Source organism: Lacerta agilis, chromosome 6 (genome assembly GCF_009819535.1).
Source record: "Lacerta agilis isolate rLacAgi1 chromosome 6, rLacAgi1.pri, whole genome shotgun sequence".
Taxonomy (NCBI): Eukaryota; Metazoa; Chordata; class Lepidosauria; order Squamata; family Lacertidae; genus Lacerta; species Lacerta agilis.
Genome location: NC_046317.1, coordinates 30591124 through 30617828, shown reverse-complemented (window position 1 = coordinate 30617828; position 26705 = coordinate 30591124). Strand labels below are relative to the sequence as shown.

Here is a 26705-nt window from a genome sequence, read left to right as displayed (position 1 = left end):
ATACAATGCAAGAATGTAAACAAAAGTATCCATGACTTGACTGATGGTCATCCAAGCTCTGCCTAAAAACCTCCAATGAGGGAGGGTCCACCCCCCCCAAAGGAGTCCATTCTACTGTTGAATAGCTCTTACCATCAGAAAATTATTCCTAATATTTAGTTGGAATCTCCTTTCTTGTAACTTGAAGACCAATAATATCCTTTTCAAATGTACTGCTGGTAAGTCAGGTTTCCCTCATCTTATATTTGTGCAGCTGGCTCTTCCTGCCTAAGTTTAGAACCTTACATTTGTTCCAGTTGAAATTCTTTTTTAAGTTTGATGTCATCTGCAAATCTGATTAGCAGTCCCTCAATACCTTCATCCAAATCTAAATAAAAGATGGTGAACAACAATGGGCACTGGATATAACCCTGTGGCATGCCACTTGTCACTTTTCCGCAGGATGGTGAGGAACCATTAGTGAATACTCTTTGGGTTCAGTCGGTCAACCAGCTACATATCCACCTAACAGTAACCTTGCCCAGCCCACATTTTACCTGCTTCTCCACAAGAATAGTATGGGGGACTTCTGTTAAAAGTGTTACTGAAATCAAGACACGCTCCATCTACAACATTTCCCTGATCCACCAATCTTGTAATCAGGTTTGCAATATTCTTAGCAAACACATTCTTGCCAACTGCTGTGAGGTGCAACCCATCTCTTACCAGAAGTCCTCCCTTATGGAAGCAGAGTTCATGGTCCAAGAAGCCAAACCCTTCCTGATGACACCACCTGTATAGCTAGTGGTTTACTTCCAGCATTTCCCCCTTTCTTCCTGATGAAAAGACCACCTGTGCCCCATGGACCTTCAGCTGCTTGCCCAGAGTCTCATAGCCCCTTGCTATATGTCAAAGGTTGTGTCTGGAAGTATTGTTTGTATGCACATGAATCAGAAGGAAGGAGTTGTGGTCAGTGGGCTTTATAAGATTTTAATGTGTACCTCCCTAATTTGCACTTCCCAAGGCAATATGCAAACCAAAATGCAGCTATGTTTCAAAATTATCTTAATTTTGCATTTCACCAACCAAATAATGTGTGTGGGGGGGAGATATATAAGATGCATGCATTAATCAAAATAATGCATTGTGCTAGATAAATTTGCTTGGGAAATGTATATATTAGGAGAAATGTGCAATAAAAAGCTGACAGATTTTCACAAGGGCTGCAAACTCATATAGAAACGTGATGAATTGAACTGAAGGTTGGAAAGATGAGAAAATAAGAGAAACCGAAATCGACAGATTTGTCCATCTCTACATTCAAAGACACAGCAGTCTTTCCACTAATGCCAGGCATTTTAAACCTGTGTTACACACCACCCTGTAATCCATAAGGATGAAGGCTTGTTTAGAAAATGGTTACAATAAAATGAACAAAACTTCTTAAGTCACTATTTCCCCGCACCTCAGGACAATGGCTAACAGTTTCTGTGACTCTCCCTGTACCCTCGCCCCCTAGAGAAAATTGTTTTCCATAAACAAAGTCAAGCAAGGCATTCAAATTGTTTTGTTTCAGTAGTGAAAGTGATGCTAAATAATTAGGGCACTGATTATCTTTTTCAAACATGGCATACTCCGTAGTAAACCTGCTGAAATACACCGGCGATTGTCACAGCTAATTACCTTTTGATTTGAAATATGCACAAATGAGTGGGAATAGAAAAGCAACTGCGCTGAATAGTTTGTCACCATATCAGGCTTTCCCAAACAACATTTAATCCAATTCATGTCAAACAGGTACCAGTGAAAGGTATCGTGGGAATAACCATGTCTGCCAAGATAAGAGCTCTGCTTTCTGCATTTAGCTTAGTAATGCATAGGTGAAGGAAGAGAGGCAAACCTTTGAGCGAACAGGTTGCTTAGAGCAGCTGCTGGGTGCTTTGCCCTTTTCAAATGCACCCTGAATAAAAATGAAAACCACACTACTTGTTTTTGGCCATTAGATAGCATTATCTGTATGGAATGCCAATTCATATCTCTTCATGCTATGTGTAGTTCTCACATATGGGATTTTAATAACCTTCATGCTGTGCTATGAATTTGTGAGTGGGCCCAACAGAGGAAAAGCACCACAGGACTTCTATTTTTTCATTATTGCTCCTTGGGGGAGAGGGTGGGGGAAGGGGTGGCTGTAGCGTTTCTGCAATGATTGTGTGGCAGAATTCATATTATTTCGGCTGCCAGAACACCCTCACTGCTAGTAAAGTTGGGATAAGCACAGTTTTATTTGCAATTTATTTTGCATCCTAGATAAGTTATTTTTCACAATCTTCCATACCAATCTATGATGTCACAGTTGCAGCTTTCCTCTTCTGATTGCATTGTGTGTGTGTGTGTGTGTGTGTGTGTGTGTGTGTGTGTGTGTCCCCACAATGTAATACATGTCACGTCCTGGTCTCGTACTGAATACATCCTTTTAACCATGACTTCCTGTTCCCCAGGCTAGGTGCATGCCTTTTTGGTTGATGGCCTTAGGGTTGTTTCGTTGACTTTTGCTTTAATATAGACAGAACTCTTCATGCTAGCTATGCAATAACATACATTCTTGGTGAGAATTTGGTGTATGATGCAACAATGAGCATTGACTTCCCACATTCGCAAATAAGGAGTTGTTCCAAAATGTTTCTTACTCTTTTGGAAAAAGCATTGCAATCACTTGCAGCCAAAATACATGATACTTCAAATGTGTGTTTGCATCTAACTGCTATTTTAATGTAGTTTTGTTGTGGGACAGCTAACCTGTAGTCCTTGTGATGTTGTGGACCTCTAGCTCCCATCAACCCCAGAGAGCATGGCCAGGAAAAGCCAGCTGGGTGGGCTGTCACTGCTGTTTACTGGATATATCAGGAGCACGGCAGAGGTGAGGTCAGAGTGACTCATGCACAGCACGGGAGTGCCAGTTTGGTATTACTGGGGCACCTGCAGTGCCCCAATGTCCCTTCACCTCACCCACTGCCAAGCCCCTTCCGAGGAAGTAATGAAATGTAGTATCTTTGCAAGGTCTGACTATTTTAAGCTAGTCAAGTCCCCAAAATATCAGAAGCCCACCTCACAGTAACCTGGAGCAGGGCTTTTAGTGTGGTTGTGCTGTTCTGTGGAACATATTCCTGCTGAGATGTAACAAGTGACTCCTGTCTGTACTTTCCAGAAACAATTGAAGACATATTTGTTTTTGACAAGTTTTTCCAATTGGATAAAAATGTCCCCACCTTAGATGTTCATTTTCTACTGTTTTAGACCCTATCTTCAGCTATTTTTTTGTACTTTTTAAATCTGTTTTTATAATGCACTTTTAAATCATCTTGACACACATGTGGGTGTGTCACACACACACACACACACACACACACCTTTCCTTTTCTGTAACGTTGATAGCTCCAGTGTGTATGGAAGCTCCACATTCAAGCATATCCAAGCTTGAATTTTTGTCGGAGATTTCTTATTTGTATTATTATTATTATTATTATTATTATTATTATTATTATTATTATTATTATTATTATTATTATTATTATTTATTCTCAGGAGGGAGAAATTCATTGTGTTTCACTCCCCTTAGAATCCCCTGCTTTTTAGATAATGAGGAGTGCAAGATGAAACATGGCTTACAAAAAAGAGAGCCAATAATAAAGCAGCAGAAGAATAATTTTTAAGGGCTTACTGGTTGTTTATACATTTTCCTTTCAAATCAACCTCCCACAGATTCATTTTGGCGCTTTGCCTAACTTCAGGGTGAAATTGTTTTTGCTTCATTATTTACAGAGAATCAGCCATCATTTAGGACTTCATGGTTGTCATCCTTTTTGCACATTACAGCTACTCAGAGCTCTGTGGAAGCATTGTGGCATAACACAGATCCTCCCATCCAAATGGGAGGCCCAAAGGAGATTGGTTTGAAGGAGAGTCTGCTAACTTTTAGTGGCAAAGTCCAAGCAGAGACTATGAACCAAGACACTGTGCTTTATCAGGACATATCTTCCCACTGAATAACTGCATCTCATTGCTTAATTTGTTGTGAATACTGCAAACTTGTGACTAAGTATGAATACAGAGGACCTCAGATAAGGTAACACTGTGTAACATCGAATGTTATTGTTATAAGCTACCTTTTGGGGTGTCTTTTTATTAGAAAGGTAGATGCTGGATCAATATCATAATGAATAAATCCAGTACGTAGGAAGCTGGCAGTAGGTATTTTTGATAAAGTTATTATTAAAATTGTATTCTGCCCTATACCCATAGATCTCAGGGTAGTTCACAACATAAAATCACAATACAAAAACCACAAAATACATAATAAAAACAAAGACAATCCAATGACCCCACTTTCACGACATATTTTAAAGAGGCATCGGATGTCAATCAGCCAAAGGCCTGGTTACAGAGTAACATTTTCATCTGTTGCCTAAAGGTGTATAATGAAGCCCCCAGTTTAACTTCCATGAGGAGAGCATTCCACAAATGGGGAGCCACTGCTTGTGGAGGAGGCACACAAAGAAGAGCCTCAGGAGATGATCTCAGGGTCCAAGCAGGTTCATATGGAGAGAGGCAGCCCTTGAGGTATTGAGGTCCTGAGCCGTTTAAGGCTTTATAGGTCAAAACCTCCTCCTCCTGGTACTTTTAGGCCCCGGGAGGTGGTAGTGGAGGTGTGGAGTGTCTCAGCAAGCACAAATACAAGGTGACTGAACAGATGGCTGTCTCAATGCACAAACAGGTTGCAGGCGTCACTGAAGTGACTATCGGCTTTGCAGTCCTGTGTTTGTATGGAACTGGCTGCGCCATGCTTTGCCCACTGCCTCCTGGTGCTTCAAATAATCCATGCCATCTGCCGGTTTCTATAGCAACCAGCATTTCCTTCCTAGAGAACTATCTCATTGGCTGGCCCTGCATGCCAGTCATAGCGCCCAAGCTGTGTTGAGTATTGAGCCTATGTTCAGCCTATAATTTTAATTACATGTTTTTGCACATGTAATCCTACAAAATAGGTGTGATCCTACAAAATAGTTTACTTTTGGGGTAGGTGCATGTAAGGACCACAAGTTTCACTCCCACAGCCCCACCATATTTAATGCCTCTGAGGCTAAGTGTGGCTTGGCTCTAAGTGGGCCCTACCTAGCCAGTTATTTAGCATTTGTAAATGTGAATTTCCTCACGCCTAACACTTTCAACTGTTAAGTTAAATACAATAGGCCAGACACACAGTACAGCTTTGTGTGCCATATTAGTAGGCTTGCCTTTTCTAATGAGGAGTTGCACTCAACAGTATGTATTAATAATTTGTAGTGGCTTAAAACACCGGACACAATCCAGTAAACCAAAGGCACAATACCAGCAGATGAGGGGGTCGTGTTTCCCTTGTGTGCCTCTGTTCATGCACCCTGGGGCCATGAGAGCCAGTGTGGTGTAGTGGTTAAGAGCGGTAGACTCGTTATCTGGGGAACCGGGTTCGCGTCTCCACTCCTCCACATGCAGCTGCTGGGTGACCTTGGGCTAGTCACACTTCCCTGAAGTCTCTCAGCCCCACTCACCTCACAGAGTGTTTGTTGTGGGGGAGGAAGGGAAAGGAGAATGTTAGCCGCTTTGAGACTCCTTCGGGTAGTGAAAAGCGGGATATCAAATCCAAACTCTTCTTCTTCTGGGGTAGGCTAAATGGGAGATCTTTGTTTCCTCCCTCATCCCCACCTGATCTTCTTTTCTACACTGTTTGGTGCAAGTTATTTGAATCAATGTGAGAGGGAAGACCGGGTGAGGTACAGGAAGTGCACATACCAACGTCCCATCTGCAGGCTTACTCAAATGCAAGTAGGGTGAAAGGGTGGGCTGGATGGTGCCAGAAGCAAAGGACAAGATGGTGTGCCCTCCTTATTCCATGCACAGAAGCTGACCAGACTGACAGATTCTTTCACCACATATGAAAGCAGCAGATTAGTTTAAGGGGCACATGACAGTAGTTCATACAGCTTTGCCCTCCAGCATTTTGCCACTGTTCCCTACCCAGGCCAGTCCCTGTCATTAGGCAAAGTGCAGCAGCTTTCTCAGCTGAAGATGTACCTGGAATGAGGAGCACCATGTTGTCCTTCACTCGAAGCATCAAAAATGTCTTGGGTTGGTCCTTAGGGTGTGAATATCTGCGTCTGAATATCAATTGTAATTTTAATTTTAATGAATACAAAATAAATCTGCCATAAGGGTGCCCCCCTACAATAAACATCACCTAGATGTTGAAGCATTTAGACTTCAGGTGTGTGGGAGTTAGGGAAAGGAACCAATAGTCTGGGATCTTGGTTTTTGTTGGTAAGACTAACATACGGTAAGTGAAGCTTTCATTTTAGACTTTTTCAAAAGAATTTTAATTATTGGATCTAGAGTATAAAAAGATATTTTGCAGCAAGTTCTTAAGTATCTGTGGAAAGCATGCTTTTCAAGCCTTGTTCAACCATTTAAATGCACTACAAACAGTCCCAGTATGACAGTGAGGGAAGCAGAAAGGTACATAATGGCCAGTGGTGTGCATGTGTTTTCTTAAAAGATAAAAATGCCTAGTAATTAAAAACATAGGACTTCAGCATCTTATTAAAGTTTGTTTGTGGGTTGTTGTTGTTTTGGACAAAATGCATTTTTAAAAAACACTGCAGGCATAATATTACTATAATAATCCTTTTTGTTATTCTTGACATGGATTAATTTCATTTCAGGAAAAAACAGATAATTAACATTTTAGCTTATCACTTTCTGTCCATGCATACAAAACAATCTGTTAGCTGGCCTTCCAAGAATAACTAAATTAAATAATGAGTTTAGAAAGCAATGAATTAGAGGTTACTTTGTGGCTTGTTCCCAGTTCTTGGGGATCTGTATTTCCCACTTCCAGCTTCAATAGCCAAGTCTGCAGTTTAATTTATTTGCAAGGTTTGCTTCTTAATCTTACTTCCCTTTCTTAGATCAGATCACGAATAAATTGACCCGAAGCAAGAGGTAGAGCTCATTTTGGAAATATTCAAGTGATTTATTTTTTGCAGGGGAAAATCCACTCACATTCTTGTAAGGAGATAAGATGGGCTTTGGTTATGTAGAGGTCAATCAGATAAGTTCCTAGAGAGAGTGTGCTGAGCGGTATAGATGTGTGTGTGCAGACGTGCGCGCGCGAACACACACACACCCATGGACAGCATGGCACATGAGGATTTGCTGATGATCAGGGTCCACCTGACTGGTATGTTTGGAAATAGGTTGGAGTTTTTCTTTCACAGACATGAGTTGGGCTGATTTAATTAATCCTCCAAAAACTGCTTGTTCTGCTGGCACTGTTCAACATTCCAAATAATAATTGTCTACCCACCACACAGTAATGAAATCTATAATATTTACCAGTTTTGTCACTGAAATATCATTATTGGAAATGGTGGGCTCTTACATTGCTTCCAGTTGTGGACAATGCGTAGCTTAGGAATGGGGAAGAAGACGAAGAAGAAGAAGAAGAAGAAGAAGAAGAAGAAGAAGAAGAAGAAGAAGAAGAAGAAGAGTTTGGATTTGATATCCCGCTTTTCACTACCCGAAGGAGTCTCAAAGCGGCTAACATTCTCCTTTCCCTTCCTCCCCCACAACAAACACTCTGTGAGGTGAGTGGGGCTGAGAGACTTCAGAGAAGTGTGACTAGCCCAAGGTCACCCAGCAGCTGCATGTGGAGGAGTGTAGACACGAACCCGGTTCCCCAGATTACGAGTCTACCGCTCTTAACCACTACACCACACTGGTAACTGCCATTCCTGGCCATTGGCCGTGTTAGCTGGGACTGATGAGAGTCAAAATCTAACAATCTCTGGAGGGGTCCATGTTCTGCATCCCTAGCCTAGCATGAACTCACAAGTACGTCCTACTTGAGTGCAGTTTGCCTCTCTCTCTCTCTCTCTCTCTCTCTCTCTCTCTCTCTCTCGTGTGTTAGAGAACAGGAGGGTCATGCCTTTCAGTACAGATGCAATTATATGGCCTCATTGCCCTGTTCAACTGTGAAACTAGCAGCAATAGTGGAGGCACACCCAATCATGTCAGGGCCCCTCTGAGTTCCTGGCACTTTTATTTGTGGGTTTGGGTTGTCTACCATTTGCCTGGTTTGTTTTGCACTTCAGTGGACCAAAAGGAGAAGGCAGGATGCTTGACCTGTTTTGGGGACTAACAGTTTCTAAAAGCAGGGTGTGGGGTTAGATTCCTTCTTGCTTCAGGAACTGTGGAGATTGTTTGGGTTTCCTAGACCATGGAATTTCGAGGTCCTTAGAATCTTCAGGCATGTGGCGAATGCTGTGATCAAAACATCCCCTTTGCTTGTGTGACATCCCTCAGCGTGGATTATGTATTTTATAACATTCATTCCCATCTTAGGGAAATATGCATGTACACCCTTGACTCGTCCAGATTAAAAGAACAACCACCAACCCAGAATAATTGTGTTATCTATCCCTCACTCTTCTCTCTGATTCCTAACAGAACCATCCTTTCTCAAAAGTTATTTTCTCTCAAACTACCTGGTAGGGAAAAGCTCTCTTTTAACTGCCCTAATTATAAGCACGACTGTGGTTCAAGCGTTGCAAGGCTGCACAGACCTTATGAGCTTGGTTAGGAATACCCTTGGAGAAGTGAGGGGTATCATCACGTTCAGCATCATTTCTGAGAGACTGCTTTCTTTTTTGGCCAACCTGGTGCTCTCCGGGTGTTTCAGACTACAACTAGATGGGACTGATAGGAGTTGTAGTCCAAAAAATCCAGAGGACTCCAGGTAAGTGAAGGCTGGACTACATGCATATAGAACCCTGCAGTTGAATCCCTAGTCACATGTACTATATCTATGCTCATGCAGTATGCTCTGTTACAAGCTATGCTGAATGCATATAAGAACAGAGGCAAGGTACACCATTCCATTCCCCCACCAAAACAAATACAATAAATATGACTCTTACTTCTGCACAGTTCTCATGTTAATAATGTGCACTAGGAAGTCTTAATTTGCATTAGGAAGTCTGAAGGGTTCACTCATAACAGAAAGGCAAGCTAAACTCCTTTTTTACTTCATGTCAGGGGATTGGCCATCTCCTAGGGCAGGAGTGGGAATCTGTGCCCCTCTGGATGTTGTTTTGACTGTAACTCCCATAATCCCTGAATATTGGCCCTTGCTAACTGGGGCTGATGGGAGCTGGATTCCAACAACACCTGGTGCTACAGGTTTATGGGAGTAAAAAAGACCCTATCTCAGCAATTTCCAGTCACTGAGATAGGAAAACAACGTAAGGTCCATCTAGACAAGCATCCTGTTCTCACAGGAGCCAACCAGATCCCTATGGGAAGACCTTAAGCAGGACCTAAGTGCAACATCACTCTTTCCACTTGTGGTTCCCAGATTGTGGTATTCAGAGGTATGCTGCAGATGCAGTTAGAATCATAGAATCATAGAGTTGGAAGAGACCACAAGGGCCATCCAGTCCAACCCCCTGCCAAGCAGGAAACACCATCAAAGCATTCCTGACAGTTATAATTTGCAATGCAACCTTACTTATTAAAAATGGAGGTTGTCAGTGGAGGGGGTGGTATCCAAAAGGTATTTTTTGTTACATATGTAAAATATTTATAACTTCCCTTCATCTGTACAGCCAGCATGGGAGGATACAAATGATAAGTACACTTGCCGGGTTGCATTGCTCATGGAGGTCAAGTAAGGAATGCAAAATGGATTGCAGTTATTGGGAATTCTGAATAATTGATGTTTGTGCAATGGGGGTTCTGCTCTGTGTTTGCTGCAGATGGGAACATCGCATGCATTCTTTGCCCCATTGATACCTAGCTGGCTATTGTTTAGTGAAGGCAAGGCAAAGTCAGCCTGGCATTGGGTCTCCATTGTGTAACACGCTTTCTAAGAAAGGTTTACATGGTGTATGATGGAAGAGTATTGTGCTGCGCGGTGAGATACTAGAGGTGAGAAACTATTTTGGTCCTCTCCTGTTGAGAATCATTCGCAATTCAGACTATGTTCTAACAGTATGTTCCTTCTCACCATGTACCCATCAGTCGCAACTGACATTTCGCCTCCTGGTGTTTTCTGCTGTTTGTCAACCAAATATAACTGGCACCGGGAGGAGGGGTGGGAAAGCCTTTTCCCTTTCCTGATTTCTAAAGCGTATTTAATTATGTTACTAATGATCATGTGAAAAGCTTTTGCAATAGGACATTCGTCCAATACTACCTACTACTAACTGGACCCAGCACGCTACACCTAAGTAGCACTGAGTTTTTTGGAGCAATATTCTTGCAAACAAATTAAAGAAAGTGGCTTAAAAAGCTTTAAGTACCGGTAGGTGTTTTTGGGAAGTGGCGGCTGTCCCATATTCAAAGGCTGATTGCTCTTTGTTTAGCATACTTAGTACAATTTGATAGAACAGCTTCTTGCTCAAATGGCATATTATTGTTGGCTTTGCCTGAACAGCCGTGCAATGCTAATGAGGGGCAGGTGAGCAACATGGTGGCTTTTAAGATGAATGGCCTCTTGGCTTCCACATGCAACATTTGTTTGGAATGACTCCCAGTTCCCGAACTAATACTGTGCAGCCCAAGAATTATCCAAATGTTGTATGCTGTTTGTGTTGGGGTGTGTGTTTTATATCAATGACTCGGACAATCTCTTTACTTGTTTCCATCATGAACTAAGGCATTCTGGTGAAATGAGAGATGTTCTAGAAAAAGCAATTTATTAAATTTTGAGAGGCAAACAGGATGTGGGAATCTTTATTTTTAGGGGAAAGGGTTGTTTCCCAACTACATGCTTGTCCCAGCAGCCACAGGCAGGTAGTCTGTAGAAATAGAAGTCACTCTTCAGATGATGAATAGATGTTGTTTTGCTAAGGTTTGGGAGAAGTCAACATAGATGGAAGTCCATGACAACTGGGAAAATACATTCAGCATAGGACTAAACTAATGTAATCTATATCCATTTCCAAATGAAGTCAGCCTGTGTGTGTGAATTGGGGGGTCTGGCAGGATAGGAAACCTCAGGTTTTTCTAGCCGGCTCTCAAAACTCACACACCCTCTCTCATGCTTGCCTCTGGTTCCATCCACTTCTGGCAGCCCCCAAAGTTTCCCCCGTGAGAAAACGTGGCCCATGGACTAAAAGACAAGGTTCCCTAGGACATATGTAGGTACTCAATGGTGCATGCAGTTGTGTGTGTAATCAATAGGATGCACATGTATGTTGTACCCTGAATGCTGTGATTTCAGCAAGAGGTTAGAAGCCATGCCAGACTTGACATTAAATATGTCTTTGTATTTAGTGTGCTAGTGTTTAATGCAAATAGCAGTCCGGTATAGTGGGTGGGGGTAGTGCATAATACTTTGGATTGCAGCAGGAGAGGAGGCTAAAAATCACTTTTATGTGGATTTGGCTGGAAGCTCCCATTGGTTCCATAGTGGGAATCCCCCCCCCCATGCAAACAGCATAGGGAGGTAGCAAGTGTCTTTCATCAAGATTGCAGAAGGGGAGGAAAGGGTTAGTCCTAGTCATTAGAAACCTCCCCTCTCTGCCCCCCAGCAGCTACAAACTTACATTAATGTCACATCTAATTTGGCCCCAAACCACCTTTTAAAGTTATATATGTTGCACTGAGATTTTGAATAGTAGATATTGGTAGATGGTAGAATGGCAGTTTCTCAGTGAGATACCACCTTCATTTGGAAACATTTCCACTCGCATTGAAAGCACCAATTATTTAGCTAACGTTTTCCCAGCCATAATATTTCTAGTAGACACATTTGTCAGGTAAGTGTGGACACGTTTCCTGACACACCTAAGATAGCATCACATTAAATTTAGGAGTCTATGATGTCATTCCCTGGCATTCAGCATGGGCTGTGATAATTGAAACTGTTGCTCTAAAAGTAGCCAGATTGAAGTCTGAATAATCAGTAGATATGTGTATTCATCACTTTACTTGTCAGACCTTTAAGACTGTACTAGAGGCTCTGCTCTCTGTCCTAATCCATGTATGGTGTCACATGAGCCATATGTAATGTCACATGCAAGACACAGGAACATATTTGTAATGGTGGCTCTATGATTGTGGGACTCTCTCCCAGTACAGAATCACCAAACACTCTGCCATCTGCTAAATGTCAGGAACAGAGATTTTCCCCCTAAAAATTCAGACTAGCTTTTAATAAATGTCCTGCTGTTTTATGCTGTTTATGCAGAAGTTTTAATGCTGCTGCCTCAGTTTAATTGTTGCTCATTTTTTCTGCTTTAAATTTGACTTTGACTTTTGTGTGTTGAACTTTCTTTATTGCAAGCCACTATGGTTGCAATAGCGAGTATGAATCTGAACTTCAGTAAGATAAAACTTTATCTGACTTATGCTGAATTGAAAGTCTGTTTCTGCTGCTTGATAATGCCAATTGCCTTTGCTTTGCCAGTAACAATGGATTTTCCTGATCGTTCAGTTTGCAGGAACTGCTTTGCAAAGGACCATCATGTTGCACTTGTTCTGGAAACTGAAACCCAGGCTGACAATTTGCTTATTGTTAAATAATTTCCAAGTGTTAAAAGTTTGATGATTCTGAACATTAAATTTTATGAAGACAGGGATGCTTTCTGCAGTGTGAGGCCTGGAGCCAACTCGCTTGCTGTAGTAGGAGGAACAGGGGACTGAAACTCGCACATAAGTAATCAGATCCAGCTTGTGTCTGTGTGTGTATGTGCATTCGTGTTGGTTATAGTTTGTGATTTATATATAGTGCTCCTGGGAGCCACACTAAATTGGAACATCGGGTTTGTGAACATGCAAGCAAATGCAGCATCCTTGCCTTCTAAAATATGCTGAGCTTTCTTGCCTACAAAGTCTTTGTCCCAGGTTGAGGTCTGTGGAAAGTAACTATGTGTGGATGGAAACAGCTTGGCTAATTATTCCTGAAACAAGAAAATTAAAATACTTTTTTCCCTTTTGCTTATAAGACACAGGGAAGCAATAAAAGCAATGCCAGACAGTTAATGGCTCTTTTGTATCTTTCATTTGAGAGACCTCAAAAGAACATCAGGAAGAATCAAGGCAAATGCTATTCCCACCTGGTATCATTAAACATGTTGCGTTCTCCAAAATGAAAAAAAAATCTGATGATATTCTGGAAGAGCTGAAGAATAAATAGCACTAAAATGAAGTATGCATCTCTAGAGCTTTGGTACCTGCATTGTTAGAATCCATGCAAATTGAATAATTACAAGGGAATCTCAAATTAGAGGAGTAAATTAATGTGTGGTGTGACTTGTTAATAATTGCCCCTCTCAAACATTAAGAGGATTAATATTGCATTGTTTCTAAATTACAAAAAAGAAAGAAATTCCCATAATTAAGATAGCAACAGAAATGGTTCAATTTTGAATTTTCTGAATGTCCATGATAATTTAATCATAAGGCTCATTTTCTATGCAAAACACAGAACATTGAAAGACGACTCTTCTACTGAGGAAATGAGGATAGGGCCGGTCCCTTTTAATCTTTTGGACCAAATTCATTGTTTATTCTTCTTTTCACAATAGAAATCATGTGTATTCACACCACTGTGTCCATTTGGTAACACACATCAGTAAATACGCAGCAGCTGTTAGAAAGTGCTAGTTAGTTTTGCCGATGACCTTTTCCGGTTTGGTTTCTTTCATTATTTAATAGTGTAACCTTTGATTTTGTGGAGCAGCTTCAATGCTAAATGCAAAGGTTTAATAATTGGAATTGCTTCATAAGTGACCTTTATTACATAGCTATCTCTTTGCAAGGGAAATCTCATTGTTTTTCAAGTCCTAATTCACCGTTTTAATTATGCTTTCTATTGACCGCAAGCTCTAGTGGAAAACGGAAAGGTCAAACATTCCATTGTTCCTTTACGGATTTAAATGTAAGTTCTCTGCAATTGATACATGTTGCATTTTTTTAAAAAAGGATGGGTCTTTTCTATATACAGTATACCCAGAATGAATCAGAGTTGCAGCATCTTCAGTAGTTCTGCTCAACAGCATGGTTCTGCAGTCAAACAAGATGACAGGAAGACATTCAAAGACATCTCAGTATCTTAGTGTTGCGTTTTGAACAGATACAACGATTCCTGGAGGATCAGAGCTTTTCAAGGGAGGGATTTAGCTCTTGAAAAGTTGGCTTGCTTTAGTGTTGGTATCAGGGAAAGCAGGAGCAATAACATGGGGTTCACAAGGAGAGGGGGCCATGCTGATGTGTCTTGCTGAGGGGCTGGGTGTGCTTGTTATTACATGCACGCAAGCCAAAATTCATTTCTGTAAGAGTAGTCCAAACAAGCAAGTGTATGCAATGGCTGGTTATTGTGCATGAACAGCTATGCTGGTCGTATTTTTCAGAGTGGTTTTTAGGCATCATTTAATATGAGTAATACTTCCAGAAATATTTCCTTGGACTTTACATTATGGACAATGGCTGCTTGAACATTTTCTTGCCTCCCCTTTTTCACTAGAAGTCATTGTTCATTTCAGATGCTGCAGGGGGAAATTATTATGATGCAACCAATTCCAGAATTTCTGTTTTATGTAATGTTACCATTGTGCTAATGAGAAGCTGGCATGTAGGGTGTCAGATGTGAGGCTGATAAAGACATGCCTGCAAAGGAACAACTAGGAGCCTTAAAGTGCATTCCATTGTTCCGTGGCTAGTATGACTTGCATATGGAAAAAAATAAACTTGGTGTCAAATGCAAAGCCCACTGGGACTGCTGCTCCCAAGTGGCAACTCCCAAGTGCAGCCGATGCCTGGCCAAAGTGGGGTTTGAATCAATTTCAGCTGCAAACTCTGCTGGGATTGACTGCACTCAGGAATCTCACAGCCAATCTCACCAGGGTTTGCAGTAAGCACTAATCAGCTGCTTGATGTTAACTGCAAGCCCCTTTCAGCAGGAATTTTCCTTGGGAGGGGAAAAGAAACAAACCCTGGCAGCTTGTGTTTAAATGTGACTCCAAAGGAACAAAGCAAAGATTTGGGAGTACACTCTCCATTATTTCCTTTGAAGTTGGGTGTCAAGGGTGAGTGGTCCTGCCCATCTATTAAGATGACAGATTCTGCCCCCATGTCTGCTATAACAGATAGGAATTTTCCTCAAATAGTCGTTTTGGCTTTGTCCACCGACTCATGGGAAATGTTATAGTTGGTACCTGACTTAAGTCATAGTCAGGGTAAACTCACTGGAAACAATGGACTTAAGTCCATCACTGCCATTGATTTCAGTGAGTGTGCTCTGAGTGTTACTCAGTTGATTATCACTTTATGTGAATATAAATTTGTATATGAATTCTCTACAATTGGGGCATAACATTAATTCCTCCAGGGAGAATATATGTCCGTAGTATCCTAAGATAACACACAAGAGTTCAACTAGGAACACTCACTCAATTTTATGGAGATTTTCCTGCTTCTAGAAGCAATAGAAAGGAAGTCTTCAGAACATATTTCATTTAAGTTACTACTTTGCATCATTTAAGTGATGAGCATCAATATGGCAATCCCTTTTGGCAGGTACAGCCTTTGAGTATATTAAAAAAATAAAGTGCTTAATTTGATATCCTCAAGTATCTCAATGACAGTCTTGCTTGTATGAAGCTGCCAGTGTGTACTATCGATCACAGATGGCACCTTCTCTTCATGCAAGAAACATCAATATTGAGAAAAAGCTCTGGAAAAGCCATTGTAGATTGAGTCATGATTATAAATAAATAAGCGTAGTAAACTGATTAAAACATCAGTTTGTAAACAGGCCACATTAATCCACATTGAGTTCAAAATTCTCTGGCAGAATCACTATTCCACATCAGTCCCACTGACATTATTATTGCTCATCAGCTTTGTAGCAACAGATGGTGGTGGTGACACAGCTGTGCAAATCCTGAAGTCAAGACACCAAACAAGCAAACCTAGAGTGGGTCAAATACCGGTAATAAAGCCAACAGCAGATCCAGTAGGATGTGACAGATATTTAAGGTGGCAAAAGCTTTAATCTAGAAGGCTTCTCAAGCATTTGGATGATCAGTAATAAAGGCTTGAACTGAATTTATTTTGATGGAAATAGGTGCTCTTTAAAAATGGATTTCCTTTTATCCAGTTAATGTTTGACCTAAGCATATACAAACAACAATTCTATTTCTTGTATATTTTGGCAGTGTGTGTGTGTGTAGATCACGTGTGAGTACACACACACCCTCTTCTTGGTGTTTGCAAACACAAGTTTGACCCCAGAAGAGGCAGTTGAACCAGACCAACCTTTCTACTTCACCACTCTCAGGTGCAGAAATCCCTTCTTAGATGGTACATGACTGCACAAATTGTTGAGCTAGATTTTACAAAATGATAGCCACAATACAATATAAAGGGGGAAGGCAATGTTCCAGTAGGTTGATTTAAAAAAACAAACACCTTTATTTAAACATTTAAGTGATACAAAACTAGACAAGAGGAAAAAAACCTGACAATTCAAAACAAACAATATATATTCAATATATTCAAACAAACCTAAAAAAAAGAAAGAAAAAACCCTTTCCCCCTCCCATCCCTCACACTTCCCTCTATCCATGTCCGATCTTTTTTACCACCAAAATCAAAAATTCTTTCCAGTAGCACCTTAGAGACCAACTGAGTTTGTTCTTGGTATGAGCTTTCGTGTGCATGCACACTTCTTCAGATAGTAGAATCTTCAGATAGTTGGTATCTGAAGAAGTGTGCATGCACACGAAAGCTCATACCAAGAACAAACTCAGTTGGTCTCTAAGGTGCTACTGGAAAGAATTTTTGATTTTGTTTTGACTATGGCAGACCAACACGGCTACCCACCTGTAACTGGAACTTTTTTACCACCACCACTTCTAGTGGAGAAACCCACCATGAGATCTTAGGTTCCAACAACCATCTATAAGTTGACCAAACTTTATATAGAGATCTCCTAATTATGTGGTTCAAAAAGTCCCTATTTACTGCCGTTTTATCGTAAATCAAATAGGCATGCCAGCCAAAGCAGTTGTTCCATCCTTCGAGGTCTAACATCTCTGTTTTTCCCAACATAATCCAGTCTTTTATCCATCCTAAACATACTGCCTGGTAATTTCCCAATCCAGAAGTCCAAATCCACCCCTCTCTTTAATGTCTGTTAATAATTTATATTTTATTCGTGGGTTTTTTTCCCCTGCCATACAAATCTAGATATGTCCTTTTTCCATTTTTCAGATATATTGTATTTACTAATTACCAGAATCATTTGAAACAAAAAGAGCATTTTTGGCAATATACTCATTTTAATTGTAGAAATTCTCCCCCACATTGATAAATTTAATCTCTGTCAAATTTCTAATTTGTGTCTTATTTCTTTCCATGTTTTTATATAATTATCCTCAAAAAGATTTATATTCTTCATTGTTATATAAATCCCCAAATATTTTGTTTTTTTAACAATTTGCAGACTGCTTGTTTTTTCCAAATTTATTTTCCCCTTTTCATTCATATTTTTAATAATTACCTTTGTTTTTTTCTCTATTTAATTTAAATCCTGCTACCCTTCCAAATTCTTCCATCTTCTCTAGAAATTTAATTATACTATTTATTGGGTCTTCTACCATTACTATCATGTCATGTGCAAATGCTCTAATTTTATATACATTTTTACCCAGTGTTATACCCTTTATTCCTTCTTCCTTTCTTATAACCTCATTTAAAATTTCCAATGTGAGTATAAAGAGGAGAGGGGAAAGTGGACATCCCTGACGTGTACCTTTCTGTATGGGGAAGTGTTCAGTCATCTCACCATTTATTATCAAGTTAGCCCTTTGGTCTTGATGAATAGCTTTTCTTCCATTTAATATTGGTATTCCTAATTCCAGTCTTTCCAATATTTCCATAAGAAATCTCCAGGAGACGTTATCGAAAGCTTTCTCAGCGTCAATAAATGCGTAAGCTGCCATTCTTCCTGGGAACATATCTAGATATTCAGTAGAATAGATTGATTTGTTACATTCCATATGAACATTTTTTAAAAAGGAAAATGAACAGTGAACAACAACCAAACAAGCGTACAGAGACCCATTCTTCTATAAAAGTAAAGGTAAAGGGACCCCTGACCATTAGGTCCAGTTGCGGATGACTCTGGGATTGTGCCGCTCATCTCACTTCACTGGCTGAGGGAGCCGGCGTACAGCTTCCAGGTCATGTGGCCAGCATGACTAAGCCACTTCTGGCAAACCAGAGCAGCGCATGGAAACGCCATTTACCTTCCCACCGGAGCAGTATCTATTTATCTACTTGCACTTTAACATGCTTTCAAACTGCTAGGTTGGCAGGAGCAGGGACCGAAGAACGGGAGCTCACCCCGTCGCGGGGATTCGAACCACCGACCTTCTGATTGGCAAGCCCTAGGCTCTGTGGTTTAACCCACAGTGCCACCTGTCTTCTATAAGGAGGCCTTTTTCCTTCAGGGTTTTTTACGTTGTTATTTCTTCTTAGCAATTGTTGTGGAAAGTGAGGGACAAGATAGGAAACTTCTGTGTGGATCCAACATACTGCTGATGCAATGGTTCCATCAGGACAAATATTTCTGCTTTACAATGAAATGTTTTGCCATTCTGCTCCTTCTGCATGCCACCCTAAATCCATTTCTCCAACCCAACGGAGCAGATTTAGGGAGGACACCTGGGGAAGGGAAGAATGGGGGAAGTCCCATTGTGCAAGTGGAAATCCTATCACAGACAGCATGCATTAGTAGACAACCATCCTCTATAGTTTTGCTGACAGGATCATGCTCATTGGCACTTGTTGGTAGTTGAATCAGCTTAAGCTCCAGCAGGTCCATGGCCAGTCCAACCCTGCCCTCTTCCCACCCCTGACAAGCCAGCTACCACCTACAAGGAAACTTATTGTGATAGCTTCCACCTATCCACAGTTTAGTCGGACAGAGTCAGGCACTTCACAGTGGATGCTCTGCAGTTTTCTTAGCCATCATTTAATGGCTTAGCATTATGCACGAAAACAGCCAATAGCTAACAAGGTATGTTTTTCAAATGATTTATAATTACCATGTCATTATGAAATACTTAAATTCAGAGATAACACAGACACTACAATATTGACAAGATGTACCTGGGCAGCAGTATGATTAGATGACAAAAATGATTCCGGCAGTGGCAAATTACTTTGCTCCATTTATTATTAAACACCCTAATGACCGTAATAGATCTTTTCCTCACAGAGCTAATAATAAATAGCCTTTATATCTCTAGAATGTATTAACTCTGTACGCATATTCTTTTTGATCAATATTGTCAAGCCAGTACAGTTTCCGCAGAGACCACCCTGACCAAAAAGTAACTTTTCTACCAAAAACACATTACATACCTTCATTTCTAGACCTTTAAAAAATGGGGGGGGAGGCATCTTGTGCAGTATAATGCAAACAATTATTATCTAGTTGACTTAAAATTGCAGAGGGCAGAGATTACATTTTATTCAATGTTCAGTGATAATATAAGCAGGAGAAAGTCTCCCTGATGGCTTTGTTGTCATCCTGTTATTAAATAGCTTCACTTGCTTTGCCACGTGGGAGTTGACTCCTTTTCTCCTCGCTGCCACTGTGTTGTACTTTCCTCTCTATTTTCTTTACAGCACTCTTCCAACCAGACACCACTAGTGCAAATGCATATTATCTAACAACAGTATGTAATCATGTTAGTCTTCTAATAATCATGTCTGCATTCTAATAGGCTAGGTAAAATTATTTGCCTCAAATCCTTCACAGGGTTCTAGCATTTATAATCCTCTCATTTTCTCTCTCTCTCTCTTTCTCTATGTACCGGTATATATACATGCTATAATTTCTGAACTTCCAAAGTTCTCCCTTCCACTCTGCACTTTTCTGGTTGCACAGATTTTAGGTGCACAACTGACATGCTCCAGCATGGAATCCCACAGAACCTCATTCCTCCCTTGGTTTTAATATTTCCATGGGTATTTTATTGACTATCTTACTAAATTTTAATCCCAGATTTCCCCCCCTGGCCTGTCTCAACTTCTTTTCCTCCCCTATAACTAACTGGTACATGAGAACGGGCTTTTTCAATGGTGGCACCCCATCTGTGGAATGCTCTCCCTAGAGAAATATGCCTGGTACCATCATTGTCAGTTTTTAGGGGCCAGGCAATGACATTTTATGTAGTATGAGACTCTTAACCTCAACTCTCTTTAGTTTCTGTAGTGTTGGTACTGATCCAGTGACAGAGAAGCTGATAATTGACAAATCAGTATCAGTGTCGGTCTTAGAATGCTCTGCCCTTGAACCACCTGAAATGTTGGTTGATTTGTTTCTGGTGCCACGCAGGCACTGGGTTGGGTAACATGCTTTGTCACATGATGAGACAGGAGCACAGATTTCTGGGAAGTGGTCTGTCCCAGAGACTGACAGTTGATTTTTGTTCTCTTCTCTTTCTCCCTCACCAGCCTCTACAACTGGACTGTGACCTGTGTGCCATCATTTCAAATTCAGGTCAGATGTCTGAACAGAAAGTAGGATTTGAAATTGACCAGTCCTCCTGTATCTGGAGGATGAACAACGCTCCCACCAAGGGCTATGAAGAAGATGTTGGGAAACGGACCACAGTGAGAGTCGTCTCCCACACCAGTGTTCCCCTTCTGCTTAAGAATCCCGAATATTTTTTCAAGGAAACCAACAGTACAGTTTATGTCATCTGGGGACCTTTTCGAAACATGAGGAAGGATGGCAGTGGCATTGTGTACAACATGCTGAAGAAGACAGTGGACAGCTACCCTGGGGCAAAAATCTATGTGACAACAGAGAAGCGCATGAGTTACTGTGATGAAGTATTTAAGAAGGAAACAGGGAAAGATAGGTAAGTCCTGCCTGGCAGATTGAAAACTTATACCAATGTCAAAAAAGGATATGCCATTGTTCAGTTGTTTACTGTACATGCCCACAATTAAGTAATTTGCTGAAGGCCATTGAAATGTGTCCATTGCAGGGACAGGACTCAAACTTATGATTTTTGGTTCAAAGTCAGTGTTGTCCACTAGGCCATATTGACTCTTTTGCCATGTTCCATATGTTATACTTTCAGCTCCTCACTCCATTGAGAGGCCTTGAATGTGACAGTGAAGTGTGTTCTGAATCTGAGCCACTGGGTAAGCTGTCAAAGAATAACTTAGCTCCATATGTGAGGGGAAATGGTTGTGTGTGCCTTGCCAAACCTTTAGACATTTGTTCACTCTATCGGTTTCAGACTCTCAATTTTTCTTACTTTTGTTACTTAAGCTAGATATTGCAGTTTCCTCAGAGAAACAACAGCCCTTTGTTGCCTTAAACAGTGCACTGTTCCATTGTTGCCTTAAACAGTGCACTGATTTTGCTGCAAACCAAGTTACAGGGAAGCCAAATGCCTCTCCTATAGTACAGAAATGTAAAACTTGACTTGGAACCAGGGAGGTTTTTTCCTAAAATATCAACTGTATACATGCTGTGCACCACCAGTGTATTGCTATAACATATTTCTAGCCTGACAAGCCTCTAATGACACTTGGATGTTAGTTGATCTTGAGAAACAAAGTATTTCTACCACAAGATTATCTCAATTTTTAACTACCTGGTGGTGGGGAAAAGCGATCAGGAATGAGCTGCAAACAAGTTTGTGATGCAAATAACCAAAGCATTTAAAACCAGTCATTAATATTAGTTGGTGGAAGAGGCTAAAACCAACCTCTGTTAAGGAGCTAATGTCCACCAACCTCTCACATTCCAAAACAGATTCCCTGTTTACCTAACCTGAACACAAAATAACTTCTGAAACAGGCTGTCAAAACCTGGCTATTGTTCTTTACACCATGATGGTGTGAACGTGAAGAAAAAATTGCTCTTTTTTGCAGACCCTCATTAGGGAAATATTTATATGTTTAAGGCAGTATGAACTTTCCTTATTTCTGAATAATTGTTGTGCATAAATAAGGCCTTTTCATTTTTATGATTGTGGAGGTGCTCAGACACTGACAGCTTTTTCCAATACTTCATTAGCACTTTTCAAAGCTGCATTATGTATACAGAGTCAGATGAAAGGAAAATTTAAACTATGTTTATAGGGATGCCAACCAGTAACCAAATGTGAAAAGGATTCCCCCCCCCCTTTGTGACTGCTTACCTGAATTCCAGCACGCTATTGAGTTGCCTTGAAGTTTAAAACCTAATAGAAGATCTTACAGCATCGTTTAATTAGTAAATAGCTGGGAAAGGAATCCTTGTAGATTCCATTAAAACAAAAGAGTTCATTCTGGTCTGATAAAATGCACTGAGCAGCTCTAAATAGCATTTAATTAGCTGGCACCAAAGCTGCTCCACCCTCAGGGATGCGTAAAATTAATGAAGGTTAGAAGCAAAGAGATCAATGCTACCATACACCACAGCCTTACGTGGAGGTGATATGGAGGAAGGGAGTGTCTTGGTGGCGAGGCTCATTTTGGAAACCATTTGCCCTTAAAAAACAGAAAGTCACTTTCACAGAAGCAATGCTTAAAATGAGCATCAAGCAACATTGCTGTGGGCTAGGCTGGTCTAATTTCAGCCAGCTTGCAACCCCCCCTCACTGTTTATCCTGAACAGTCCAGATTAGCAGTGGTGCAGTGCCTTAAGCAAAAACTGTGTTGCAATCTGCTGTCAGGCCCAGTACCTTGACTACACCACCCGCAATACTGGCTACCCAGTCAGTGATCAACACATGCGGTACTGGTTGGTAATACTGTGTTCAGAACCATGTATTACTCAAGCGTACTGCTTAGTCAGATGTTGCTGAGATGTTTTGCTTTGTTTTGTTTTAAAATATGACTATAAACAACATAGTTATAGTATAGGTCTTCTAAAAGTCTTATAAAGAATTTCACACTACTTTTTATGTTGTGAACTGCCCTGAGATCTACGGATGAAGAATGGTATACAAATTTAATAATAATTAAAAGATACTTAACTGATCATCAGCATACCTCATAGTTGGCATTCATATCAGCGTCTCAAATCAGATTGGGGACCCACCAGATTACAGGTAGCTCAAATGCAGCAGACCAGTTGCTCTGATGAGCCTCAGAGCTCAACCAAGCTGCAGTCTCTAACAGCTGTTCTCAGCTATATCCCAACACTCATGGGCAAACAGTGGTTAAACAGGCTATGCTTTGGCCTAGAGCTGTAAACTCCTAAGACACAACACATATCTTTAGCAATTATTTAATATAGGGATTTGTTGAATGAGTAGAGTTGGAGGGGTTGGTTGGTTGGTTGATGAGTTGATTCCTTAGTAAGGTCCAGGTTGCTTACTCAGGTGGAGTAAACCATTAGTTCAGGATGCAGGCCCAAGCATGGAATTGTCATACAGATGTTTGTGATCTTCTGCTCCTCAGTCGGGGCAACTGTTTCCTTTAGGACATGCCTGTTCCCTTATGCCACCCCTTCTGGGCTAGTGTCTTGAGTCACCACATACGATGGGAGTTTCTGAGACCAGCATTGTTCATGTATTATGTTGATATTTATTTTTAAAAAATAAATAATTTTTGGAGCCAAATGGCTTCCAAGGTTGTTCACAGTACAGTATATATCATAATGCGATAAAAACCAGCATCAGAAGAGCAGAAGCATTGTAGTCACCTATGTTATCCTCAGAGCAGACCCACTGAAGTGAACAGACCTAAGCTAGTCGTGTCCATGAATTTCAGGGGGTCTACTCTGAGTAGATCTAGCATACTACCCCTGGAGTTACTAAACTCTTAAAATCTTGTCAAAAACTGGCAGAATAAAAATGTTTTGGCTGCCCACCAACTACCAAAAATGGAGCTATTTGAATTTCCCCTTGCAGAGAATCCCTTAGCAGTGGAACATACCACATCACCATTTAGCCTCATCACTGTGGTCCCAATCCTGGTACAAGTGGTTCTATTGCCCTACTCTTGTTCTGTGCCTCCTATGTATTCATTTCCATTGTTCTCAGTTATGGTATGTTGCCATTACAAGGATATAAATAATATTTGCTGCTGCTTGCTCCAGTATAACCCAAGATGCACCAGAAATTAGTATTCTGTGCAAGACATCAACTCTGGTCCACCTTTGGAAATAAGGAATGGACAAAATGAATCCAGTAAGCAAGTTGCATAATATGAAAGGTAGTTAGTATTTTAGATGGATCCGAAGGCAACAAATTGCTTTTGAGCTTCACACGGCGGAGTCCTTAGTCTCCTCAGTATGTGCACCAGATGGTGCAACATATTAGGCTTTGAAAGTGATGTTTTATCATTTGAGGCAGAGAAATGCATCATGCTGCTCACTGACTTCTAAGTCAGGATGCAAGGATATGGAATTGCTCAACCTGAGACTTTGATCAGCTTCATTGATGCAATTGGCTTGTTACCATGACAATACATGTAATCTGTGCTATAAAACTGCTTATTCCAAAGTAACTTTGTTGAGAGTCAATAACTTATGAGATCCTTTTTACCATTGGTTGTGATTCTGTCTGCTTGCGAAGATGAGGCTGACACAGATCTGTCACCTCCCTTCTATTATCTCTTCATTTATTATATTTATAATTTCATTTACTAGATTTATAATGTTTCCAAGCACAATTCAATGTGTTTCTTCTGACCTTTAAAGCCCTAAACGACCTCGGGCCAGTATACCTGAAGGAGCATCTCCACCCTCATTATTCAGCCTGGACACTGAGGTCTACCTCTGAGGGCCTTTTGGTGGTCCCCTCACTGCAAGAAGTGAAGCTACAGGGAACCAGGCAGAAGGCCTTCTCGGCAGTGGCACCCTCCCTGTGGAATGCCCTCCCATCAGATGTCAAGGAGATAAAGAACTACACAATTTTTAGAAGACATCTGAAGGCAGCCCTGTATCGGGAAGTTTTTAATGTTTGGCATTTTGTTATGTTTTTATATGTTCAGGAAGCTGCCCAGAGTAGGTGGGGAAACCGAGCCAGAGTATAAATATTCATTCATTCATTCATTCATTCATTCATGATGGCATGCATAAGATTCTCGAGTGGTCACTTACTCAGTTGCTTATCTGACCTGGACCTCCATATCATCACTATAAAGTTGCTACATCAGGGATATTGCTAGGGAATGGGGTCCCAGGGCATGGGAAAAATCTTTATTCAGAGTGCCCCAGTATTTCTGGGTGGTATAAATTAATTGGGGGGGGGGTGATTTTGATTACTGGGTGAATATTAATTTGGTGGGATAAAATACATTTAGGTGATTTTTTCTAGAGACTGTGGGGGGCCCAGGAATGGGCTTAATGCCAATACTAAGATATGCTACAATGGCTTATATACATGAGCTTCACAGTGTCTTAAGCTTTGAAGCTCTTTGCATGAGATCTTCTACAGTACTAATGCAAATCAGCTCTCAGATCGGCTTCCCTAGGCAGCACGGACAAGGATCCGCTTTAGTTTGTTATCTGAACCATACAAATGTACATTTCCATGCAAATTTAAACAGCTGCCCTGCAAATATTGTTGTTTGTTGTTTAGTTGTCTTAGTCGTTTTCGACTCTCCGTGACCCCATGAACCAGGGCATGCCTTGGAAACTCTCACTTTCTTCTCAAAGCTTCTCCCTTTTTTATGTCCATAGAGTTTTCTTGGCAAAATACTGGAGTGGTTTGCCAGTTCCTTCTCCAAGGTGGATCACATTTAGTCTAAACTCTCGGCTATGACCTGTCCGTCTTGGGTGGCCTTGCACGCCGTAGCTCATAGCTTCTTGCAGTTATTCAAGCCCCTTCACCATGACAAGGCAGTGATCCAAGAAGTTTTCAGTTGTGTGTGTGTGTGTGTCTGTGTGTATGTATGTGCTCTGGTATACATACTGTGGTAAACTCATGGCTTTGTAACTTCGACAAGGTCCACTTGGGATCATTGGGATCATCCCCAAACTTTTACTGTGAGCATTCCCTGAACTATTCATTGCCCGTCTCTGTTCTTTCTTTCTTTCTTTTTATAAAGCAATTCTTTCAGAAAAGGTTAATGGTTTTGTCCATCTTCATTCATGGAATGACTAATAGCCCCTTTGTCAGTTAAGAGTTCTTTATTGGCTGAAAAAACAAAGGGTATGAAGCACAAAATGTTAATGAAATAAATAGATTTTTCATTATAAAACACTTAAAGCTCATCCTGTAACACTCCTGAATGTGAGAAACATTCCTGATAGCAAGTGTCTGGTGGAATGGTGGGGGGAGGGAGCAGGGAGGAAGAAAGAGAATGGCATTTGCACTGCCTTCTAATAGTCCAGAATCAACTGATGAAGTACTTAGTCCAGGATTGGACTAGATTTTATCCAGATGTTTTATTATTAAGAGCATTTAAGTGCACCTCAAGAACTTCCTCTCACCATATGTCCCCTCCACCATGTGTCCCCTCCACCAGAGGTCTGAAGGGTGGCAACACAAGAACGGGCCTTTTCTGCGGTGGCTCCCGGCTTGTGGAATGCTCTCCCTACAGAGGCTTGCCTGGCAACTTAAGTGCATATCTTTAGGCTCCAGGTGAAAACATTCCTCTTCTTCCAAGCCTTTGGCTAATTTAATAATATATTTTTGTAGGGAAGCCATGGCTGCTTA

The 26705-nt window shown here is 40.9% G+C and overlaps 1 protein-coding gene across 3 annotated transcripts in view; it reads left to right on the top strand.

The window, feature by feature from the left end:
- ST6GALNAC3 (ST6 N-acetylgalactosaminide alpha-2,6-sialyltransferase 3) overlaps positions 1-26705 on the top strand; it is a 254469-nt gene that overhangs the window by 151730 nt on the left and 76034 nt on the right. For all 3 annotated transcript variants that reach the window (XM_033151791.1, XM_033151792.1, XM_033151790.1), the window contains one exon: positions 20548-20957. In XM_033151791.1, coding sequence (XP_033007682.1) covers positions 20548-20957 — 410 coding nt within the window. The remainder of the gene's footprint in view (positions 1-20547; positions 20958-26705) is intronic.